Genomic DNA, 10,365 nt, shown 5'->3' on the forward strand with positions numbered 1-10,365 from the left:
CAGTCTTTGCTTCAAACTAGAATGTAGAATCAATGTGTATATATTTTGATAACTCCTTTCTTTATCTAAGGAAATACTTGCCAATTATCTTTCAATTTGAGCTTTACTTCCTTTCCTCTCAGTTATGGGAAAAAGAAGAGGTAGACCAGGAAATCCTTGAAGAAAGTTGTGCATCTTGATGTCATGCCAGGCCCATCTGGAGACTATTTAATGGTTGCTCAGAAAGTGAGAGTCCACCAGTTCAACCGTCCACCAACTCAACCTCCCCAGTTGAAGAACTTTGCAAGGTGAGAGGCTGAAGGCATTCTTGGTAAGTGCTGGTTAGATACTCTCTTCTATCTGTACAGTGACATGGCATTGCTATAAGGAGAGAACTTTTTGAAGTAGAAATAGAATTTTCCATAGGTTATATGCTAGACACCGCAATAGCAAAGTATGCTGGTAAACTAGGTTCAGAATTAAATGATGGACCTCAAAAATTTGCCTTCTTTCTCAGCAAGCTAATATGAATTGCCACTCTATTAATCCTTCTATCACATCTATTTCTCTTTTCTCCTAAAGGGCAACCAGAAGATGGGATTTTCCATATATATCGGCCTCTGTTGCTTTGGAATCTTGATCACCAATCCTTTTTTGGGAGGTGAGCCCCCCCCAAATTAATCATGATATGGGAAACATAGAGAATTATACAATTTAGATAAGTAAGCTCTGTCTTCAGAAACTTTCATGTGTCCTATACAGGTCAGGTAATCTCCCAGCATTCTGAAACTGTATTGCTGAGATGCACTAGAAAATGAATATTTTGCTTTTGTCTCTTTGCAGCCAAGGCTGCGTCATGCCCCAGAGACTGGTTGAAGAAACAGGGGAACTGCTATGGATATTTTGATGAAAAATTAGATTGGGATGCTGCTGAGGTAAGAACCATTTTTTTCACCAGTGCAGGTGTGGTGAAACGTTTCCTGAGAAACCAAAATCACACAAATGGAGATGTGCAAGGTTTAAAGTCTGACACAACCCCACTCCTGAGCATGGAGTGCCATCTTTTTGTCTTCCCTCTGTTCCTAGCTTGAGTGCCAGAGCTATGGCCCAGGATGTCACCTTGCCTCTATCCTCAGCCGCCAAGAGTCCTCACTTTTGTCTGTATACATCAGAGACAAACAGGGATCCCTTAGCAGTGTCTGGATGGGGCTCTATGATATCTCTGGGGTGAGTCCGACATGTTTCATTTTATTTGATTTTTTTTTTCATTCCTGATCCACATTTTGCATTCTTCACACAGTAATTTTACACACACACTTCAATTATTTTGGGTGAGCTATTTGCTGAGGATAATGTCTTGTTAGGACCTAAGATTGTTTGTTGATGCTCATAACTGCAATCAGTGCTGGATTTAGGCATAAACTAAATAATCTATATTTGAGGTTTGAGAAGTTCCCCCTCCCCAGAATAAAAGATTCTGCAGGATATTAAAAGAGGCAGGATACACATATGCTGTGTATGTGTGTGTGTGTGTGTGTGTATTTTGTGTTGTGTCACATTCCTCTTTAGCTACACTTTAGATTTCAGATGCATTTCTGGTGCATATCTTTAACAATGGGCCCTTCCAAGCTTTATTGAGCTTAGGGCCTCAGCTAGTCCATATCCTGCACTGACTTCTGTGATATCAAGAAGGCTTCTAAATTATAACCAGTGCTAGGTATTTCATTCCCCCTCTTTTTTTGAAGGGGGGAACCACTTCATCCTGACAGTATAATAACAAAAGTTCATTGTAAGTGGCCTTCCACCTCTACTTTTAAGATAAATATGAACGGTGGGAGAAGAGTGTTTGCAATAGCCCAAAATATTTAACAAAATTCACCTCTGGCAATCCAAACTTTCATAGAGCTGAATGTTAGATGCAACATATATAAGTTTGTGATGGTGGCGAATATAAATTTCCACCACATTCACTGTCATGAATTGGTCATGATATGATGCCTTGTGATTTTTTATTTTAATGCATATGCGCTACAAAAATGGTCACTTGACCCCTTGGAAAATTGCTTGAACTTCTTCATCATAGCCAGTATCTAAGAGCTGCCCACCACTCAACTCTTTCAGCTAATCTGTGTAGTTTATCATTCCAGGTGGTTACTTACCTTCTTAAGATGTGATTGTGGTCTGTCTTTCATCAACAGAAAAGGCGATGGAGATGGGTTGATGAATCCACCTACAACTACAGAGTCTGGACGGAACACCAGCCAGACAACTATGATCAGAGTGAGCACTGTGGGGAGCTGACACATGACTCGAGTAAGCCAACACTTCTTACCTGGTGTTCTCTGATGAGCCAAGTTTTCAAGTCAGAGCCAATCATGAAAATTAGAGTTTGTTTTTTTGAACTTGGATTCATCCCATCAGTCAGAGGAATGGAGCCCATATGTGTCACAGAGCTTTTCATAATTGAAAACTGAAGATGTCCTCTCTCTCTCAATCTCTCTCTCTTTTTCATAATAGCCTTTTAAGAGTAATAGTTAGCATTCCATGAGGGCAAAGCTGGATAATTGTTATCCAGATACAGTCTAGCCTTTCCAAAACTGGTACCCATCAGATGCATCAGAATAAACTTTCCAGCACCAATGGATGTTCAACAGATCTGGAAAGCAACGAGATGGCGAAAACTGGCCTAAATCTTTTCAAATGAACATGCCACGTCCTACTGAATGCTCAAAACTGTCCCTCTGGTTAGGAAGAACATGGTAGGCACTTCACAGAGCAGGTCCAAAGTGTAATGAAAGGGGAGGACAATTATTAGTTAAACATTTTTTTATGCTTGAAATTTTTACCGTGCAAGATCTTAGTGGGATCTTGCCTGCCTTTGCGTAAATGTTTTGGATCAAGCCAAGTACTTTGGACAGATCCTCTGCCTGATGTGAAAAAATGGCTAGTTCAGCCAAAATAATCCAGAAGGGGGATTGCCATTACAACAGCAGGATCCACTGTCAGTTACTAGCATTTATTTATGCATTCATTTGTGTATCTGTAGTTAATGTGTTCCGTATTCTATTTTTAACTCAGGAATTTTCTTTATATAGCTTAATAATCATGGGCAATTAAGGTCAGCGCCTACATCTCTCACTTCTAGATTGAAAAGTGGTTTTGGAATTGTGAGATCAGGAGAAACAGATTCATATGAGTTCCTTTCCTTTCCTTTCCTTTCCTTTCCTTTCCTTTCCTTTCCTTTCCTTTCCTTCCCTTCCCTTCCCTTCCCTTCCCTTCCCTTCCCTTCCCTTTTTCCTCACTCCTAAATCTCTTTCTGCCACAAAGAGAGGGACTTTTAATTTTACAATAGCAATTGAAAATATTTTTTGGGGTGCTGGTGGTGGTGGAATATCAATAACTGTCTCCAGTTCTCCATTTATTCCCTGGAAGTCAACATTCTTTTGGCTTTTTCTGGGAAATTCTCTTGGGGTCCATGGAGATTTTTCGTGAAATTTAAAGGATGACAATATTTTCTAGGTCACTGTTGAAGGAATTAAGAATTAAATTCTGTCCTATCTTTTGCATTTTAGATTTTAAATTGTGGAATGATATGTCATGTAGCAGTCTTAATGCTTACATCTGTAAGTACCAGCTGTAGAGCCATCTGAGCAAACGCAGCTGGGATGCAACCAGAAGCAGCTACGAAATACCTGCAAATTTGATTGACACCCTGTTGATTTTACTGCCTCTGAAGCATTCAGAATGACAGACCAGATCTTTCCCCTTCCTATCCACATTTCCTCTTAGAATAGACAACTTTACCTTTACCCCATTCTCCTGATTTTTCTCAGTGGTGATACAACACTAATAAAGCACATATATACAAAGCTTCTGAGTATACAGTATTTCTGTCATTTAAGAACAGGAGATGACAACATTTGGTGAGGTTGGGAGGAGTGTAAGCAGTTGTATTGGCTGTGTCAAATCCAAGTGTTTCATCCCAGTGTTTGAGGAGAAAGGAATAAAAGGAATGAATGAAATAGAGAGGAGAAAACACATATTGGCTTCCAAGGGCATCATAGTAGCAGGGGATCAAAAATGTCAGCATGGCAGTCATGACTGAAACTGAAGCGCTAACCTTGTTTTCCAGCTTTTCCAACTAAGTATATACAAAGTGTTGAAGGAGACAGCTAGCACAATATTTACAAAAAGCTGACATAAGTAAAGTGTCATATAGGGAAATTCTGAATCAAGAATCAACAACAAAAAAGAGGGTCCAGATGATGTCCCCTCTTAAGTGTAAAACAGGAGAGATGTTATCAAAAGGGAAGGAAGAAGACGGGGCACTTAACTTCCCTGGATCAAACCTATCTTAGTAGTTCCTGGTTAACCTGCACCCTTTTTCTATCCCTGGCTCTGAAAGATTGATGGAATGCTGAAGGATTCCCAAATGGATGGTGAGACAGGTTTGAACATACCTGGAAGAGCTTAAGAGACTTTGCTTTCCCATATCACCCTGCTTCCCCTTTCTCCCTTTTATGTCCCCTTTCCTATATTTGGAATGCTGAGCTTTGCAATCACTGATCCATCTTTAAAGACCTAATTTTGTAATCCCTTACGCAATTTTTGATGCCCCATTTTAAAGCAAATGCAGAAGAAGAAACATTATCTGCTCTTCTAAGCTGATAGCAATAACAATAGCACCTAGATTTATACTGTATACCACTTCATAATGCTTTACAGCCCTCTCTCAGCGGTTTACAGAGTCAGGATATTGCCCTAACAATCTGGGTCCTGGTTTTACCAACCTCGGAAGAATGGAAGGCTGAGTCAACTTTGAGCTGGTCAGAATCGAACTCCTGACTGTGGGCAGAGTCGACTTGCAATAGCACCCACTGTGATGTGGATGCTATTGTACATCTTGGCACCAATGATCTATCCCCAAAAGATGTACTCTCTGTGCAGAATGATTTCCAGAGTTTGGGACAGGAACTTAGTAGGATAGGCTATAGGCTTAGTTTTTCAGAGGTTTTACCAGTGTATAAGGTACAAAATAGAAAAGGCCGGCATATAGCAGAATTCAATATGTGGCTAAAGGAGTGGTGTAAAGAGGAAGATTTGGTTATATTAGTCACAATATCTGCAGCTGGTCCAATGAAAAACTGTACAAAAGAGATGGTTTGCATCCAGCAAAAAAAGGGACTGAGTAACTTGGCATTAAATTCACAGATTTTCTGGAGAAATATTTAAACTGAACAATGGAGACAGTGAATTAATTGGTATAGAACATTCCTGTCCCCGGGAATCTAAAACTAATGGGTTTATCAGTGCATGTAACATAGATGTGTGTGCAGATCAGACTATCATTCTTTCTGTCAAGCAAAATCAAGCTTTTAATAGTGAGTGCCACACCAAATGCACTAATCAAACAGGTGGTAAGGAAATAGGGGAACTCAGGCACCACAGAGGTTATGTAGAAAGTAAACACAGGGTCAGTCATAAAGGACTCAAATGTCTATACATCAATGCATAGAGTATAAGCAACAAGCAGGGTGAATTAGAAATTCAGGTAAATGAGGGCAGATATGATATTGTTGCCATTACGGAATCTTGGTGGGATGAAACCCACAAATGGAACACAAAACTAGAGGGATTTAAATTATTTAAAAGAAACAGTCCAAAAAAAGAGGAGGTGAAGTTGCTCTCTATATAAGAAATAACTACATCTCTACAGAAATAGAGCACAACAATGATGAAAACTGTCTTGAATGCATTTGGGTCAATATAAAAGGGGAAAAATGACATTGCCATAGGTGTATACTATAGGCCACCCAACTAAACAGAGGAAATAAATGAACTTTTTGCTAGTCAGTTAACTAAGGTATGTAGGAAGCACATCACAATGGTAATGGGGGACTTTAATTACCCTGATATCAACTGGGAGACAAACTAGAGGATTGGCCATATTGGACTTAATTGTCACTAACAGAAATGAAATGATAGAAGGTGTTGAGGCCACAGGAACATTGGGGGGAGTGATCATGCAATATTGGAATTCAACATTATGCAAGCACAAGCAATAGAACAGTGGTGGTGAACCTATGGCACGGGTGCCAGAGGTGGCACTCAGAGCCCTCTCTGTGGGCACACGTGCCGTTGCCCCAGTCCTAGGCCTTCAGCTGGGTTTTATAAAACCTTTTCGCTTTAGGCCTCCACCGCCATGTGCAAAAAAAAAAAAAAAAAAAGGTTCAATCAGTCAATTTCAACTTCTTGCGGAAAAAAAAATCTTGCAAAGTTGGAATTGATTGATTGAACATTTTAGTCCCACTCAATCTGCCGTTACCACCTCAGCCAAGCCCACCCAATGGGCCCCGCCCACCCAATGGGCCACACCCACCTGGCACTCGATGATGCATAAGTGGGTTTTGAGTTGCAGTTTGGGCACTCAGTCTCTAAAAAGTTTGCCATCACTGCAATAAAACATAGTCAGACTAGAGTCTTGGACTTTAAGAGAGCTAATTTCAATAAACTTAGAGAGATCTTGGGAAGGATTCCATGGATGAGAATCCTCAAAGGGAAAACAACTCAAGAAGCTTGGGAAATTTTGAAAAGTGAGATTATAAAAGCCCAGTCTAGCACAATACCAACAAAGAAGAAAAATAACAGTTCTCAAAAGAAACCAGCATGGCTGCATAAAGAACTCTCTGATAAATTGAAAGACAAAAAGGACAAGTATTAAAAGTGGAAAGAAGGGCACATCATTAAGTCAGAATATCAGCAAATAGCCTGCACTGCAAAATTGAAATGAGGAAAGCTAAGGCTCAAAATAAACTAAGGTTTGTGACAAAAAAAGCTTTCAACGTGTAGAAAAAAAACAAGAAAAAAGTTAAGGAAATGATCAGTCCATTAGTGGGAGAAAGTGGCAAGAAGGTGACAAGCAACAGGGAGAAAGCAGAACTACTTACCCTGTTTTTTTGCGTCCGTCTTTACACAAAGGGAAAAAACAGTACAACCTATCAAAAAGAGTACCGTAAAAAAGGGATTAGAACACAAGTTAAGATAGGCAAGAAAATGATAAGTGAGCATCTGTCCACCCTAGATGAGTTAAAATCACCAGGACCAGATGGACTACACCCCAAGGTTCTGGCAGATATGATCTCAGAACCACTGAACTATATCTTTCAAATATCCTGGAGCACTGGGGAACTACCAGAGGACTAGAGCAGGGCGTTGGACTAGAAGACCTCCATTGTCCCTTCCAACTCTATTATTATTATTATTATTATTATTATTATTATTATTATTATTATTATTATTATTATTATTATTATTATTATTATTATTATTATTATTATTATTATTATTGTTGTTGTTGTTGTTGTTGTTGTTGTTGTTGTTTTATTACTACTACTACTACTACTACTACTACTACTACAACATTCTAACCTCTGCACCACTATGGCTCTAATGGTAACACATTAAGCTTCCAGTTAATCTGTAAAAGACAATCTGAGCTGATTCACACCTCTCCTGAACACAGCTTACTTAAAAAATATAAAGGTACATGGAGGCACCACACCTGATTGAATAAGGTTTGTGTTTTTGAGTAGAAGGTAATTCCTGTGTCAGGAAACTGGCTGTTCAATGCGGAGAAAATTCCCAGTTCTTTGGTGTCAATAATACGTTTTGAAGCTATGAAACTGATAGTCCACCATCAGTGGGCAGAAGACCATTAGACTTTCTGTGAGAGTAGATTCCATAGAATCGGGCATTTATTGATTCAGAGGGATGAGCTGAAAATTGTCAATTTGCAAAAGCACTGCGTGAAGAATGTAATATGTAGACCAGGATTATTATTTTTTTAAAAAAAGATTGAAATGAAAAGAAAGAAAGAAAGAAAGAAACAAAGCAAATATTTGGAGTTCCATAATTTAATTTTGATCCTAGTCTACTTGCAAAGTTTCTTTGCAGCTCCCTGCATACAATTCATGAAAAGCTCTATTGCTACTTCAAAAGTCCTGTCTTTAATGGAGAGTATCTAACCAACACTTACAAAGAGTGCCTTCAGCCTCTCACCTTGTGAAGTTCTTCAACTGGGGAGATTGAGTTGGTGGATGGTTAAACTGATGGGCTCTCGTTTTCTGAGCCAATATCTGAGTCTCTAGATAGGCGTGGTATGAGATCAAAATGGACAAATTTCTTCAAGGATTTCCTGGTCCGCCCTCTTCTTTTTTCCCATAACTGAGAGGAAAGGAAGTGAAGCCCAGTTCCAAAGATAATTGGCCACATTTTCCTCTGGTAAAGAAAGGAGTTATCAAAAATCAACCCATTGATTCTACATCCTAGTGAGAAGCAAACACTGTCCCTCATTAATCACGGTCATATTTACTGGATTTCTTCATTTTATTAATTTTAATTGTCATGATTTCTAGCCTATATTATGTCAAACATTAACACAACTGAGGAAGGTACACCAATTCGTCCCTCAGATTTGCCCTGAGAAAAACACCCTTTGCTTCCATTTTTTTAAATAAATGTTATTGAAAGTTTTAGAAGGAATATAAAAGCTAACACAAGCTAAGGAAGAGCAAAAGAAAGGCACTATCTAACAAAATGAAATTCAATGGTGAAAAAGTAAGGTTCTACACTTAGGCAAGAAAAACCAAATGAACAGGTATAGTATAGGGGGTACTTTGCTCAATAGTAGTAACTGTGAGAGGGACCTCGGAGTCCTAGTGGACAATCACTTAAATATGAGCCAGCCATGTGCTGCAGCTGCCAAAAAAGCCAACACAGTGCTAGGCTGCATTAACAGAGGGATAGAATCAAGATCACGTGAAGTATTAATATCACTTTACAATGCCTTGGTAAGGCCACACTTGGAATACTGCATCCAGTTTTGGTCACCACGATGTAAAAAAGATGTTGAGACTCTAGAAAGAGTACAGAGAAGAGCAACAAAGATGATTAGGGGACTGGAGGCTAAAACATATAAGGAACGGCTGCTGGAATTGGGTATGTCTAGTTTAACAAAGAGAAGGACGAGCAGGGACATAGCAGTGTTCCAATATCTCAGGGGCTGCCACAAAGAAGAGGGAGTGAAGCTATTTTCCAAGGCACCTGAAGGCAGGACAAGAAGCAACGGATGGAAACTAATCAAGGAGAGAAGCAACCTAGAACTAAGGAGAAACTTCCTGACAGTTAGAACAATTAACCAGTGGAACAACCTGCCTCCAGAAGCGGTGAATGCTCCAACACTGGAAGTTTTTAAGAAGAGACTGGAAAGCCATTTGTCTGAAATGGTATAGGGTTTCCTGCCTGAGCAGGGGGTTGGAACAGATGACCTCCAAGGTTCCTTCCAACTTTTTTTTTAATTATTATTATTATTATTATTATTATTATTATTATTATTATTATTATTATTATTATTATTATTATTATTATTATTATTATTATTATTATTATTATTATTATTATAGAAAAAAGGAGGAGAGGACAAAAACTGCAGAAAGAGAGAACAAAGAAGAACAGAAAAAAGCAGCTTCCGATTTCTTTTGCAGTGAATTGTCAACGCTGCTAACATCAGATGTTTTTGCTTTGACAAGAGTTAGATGATGCTGGGGGGGGGAGGATTGTGCATGAGAGTTTAGATAGACATAATAATACTGGACTTAGTGTATGAGCCAAGGTTAATGAAATAAGAGATGATAAGAATTGGTGGGCTGGAGAAATGGAGGGAGAGTCTACATTTCAAACTAATTGGAGAATGTGATTTATGAGTGTTAATTAAAGGAGGGAATTGTGCTTTGATACTATGGGCTCAAGGGAGGGGAATCCAGTTTTTGGCTTCCACTGTGTTAGTGCCGATGCTATGCTTCTCAAATAAAGATTCTTTATGGTAAACTATGCCTCAAAGTCCTTTGAAGAGTTTCATTTGTTGGAACCATGACATTAAGCCAAAAACATCCGATGTTAGCAGCGTTGACACAAATATTATATTTACAATATAGACTCTTACTTTATGATTTTACTTTATGATTACCAAAAAGAGCTCACATTTTTTTTATAATCTAGTTTTTTTTCTAATCATCAAAACCACAAGTATTAAGTGTATTTTTTTCTCTTTCATGCAAAAAAAAATCTATAAGGGGTTTCTAGTCAACCATAAATATAAGACTTTTCTTTCTCTAATCAAAGAAGTTTATTTTTATTTATTTATAATTTAATTTATACCCCGCCCTTCTCCTCATGGGACTCAGGGCGGCTAACAGCCTCATAAAAACTACAATACAAATACAATAATTAAAAGCCGAATTAAAAAGAAATATTTAAACAGGCCGATCAATTAAAATTATCCTTAAAAATCCCCTGAAACTTTAAAATCATTAAAAATTATCCCTATTT

The 10,365-nt window shown here is 38.5% G+C and overlaps 1 protein-coding gene across 2 annotated transcripts; it reads left to right on the top strand.

Moving 5' to 3' along the window:
- Positions 1–237: 237 nt before the first annotated feature.
- On the top strand, positions 238–3,849 carry LOC107300536 (C-type lectin LmsL). Of its 2 annotated transcripts, none has more exons than XM_029287016.1 (6): positions 238–310; positions 562–640; positions 823–914; positions 1,066–1,206; positions 2,178–2,292; positions 3,552–3,849. In XM_029287016.1, the coding sequence occupies exons 2-6, from the start codon at positions 574–576 to the stop codon at positions 3,617–3,619; spliced, it is 483 nt and encodes a 160-aa protein (XP_029142849.1). In that variant the 5' UTR covers positions 238–310; positions 562–573; the 3' UTR covers positions 3,620–3,849. The 2 variants fall into 2 exon arrangements, with proteins under 2 accessions (XP_029142849.1, XP_015685340.1); XM_015829854.1 differs by having other exon boundaries at positions 238–287.
- Positions 3,850–10,365: the final 6,516 nt, after the last annotated feature.

The sequence above is a fragment of the Protobothrops mucrosquamatus genome, unplaced genomic scaffold (assembly GCF_001527695.2).
Source record: "Protobothrops mucrosquamatus isolate PMUCROS unplaced genomic scaffold, P.Mucros_1.0 scaffold7366, whole genome shotgun sequence".
In the NCBI taxonomy this organism is placed as follows: Eukaryota; Metazoa; Chordata; class Lepidosauria; order Squamata; family Viperidae; genus Protobothrops; species Protobothrops mucrosquamatus.

Excerpts from the sequence above, each read along its gene's own strand:
- LOC107300536 (XM_029287016.1), top strand. The coding sequence starts at position 574 with ATGGGATTTTCCATATATATCGGCCTCTGTTGCTTTGGAATCTTGATC. Across the intron at positions 641-822 it reads CACCAATCCTTTTTTGGGAG|CCAAGGCTGCGTCATGCCCC; the intron begins GTGAGCCCCCCC and ends GTCTCTTTGCAG. Across the intron at positions 1,207-2,177 it reads GGCTCTATGATATCTCTGGG|AAAAGGCGATGGAGATGGGT; the intron begins GTGAGTCCGACA and ends TTTCATCAACAG.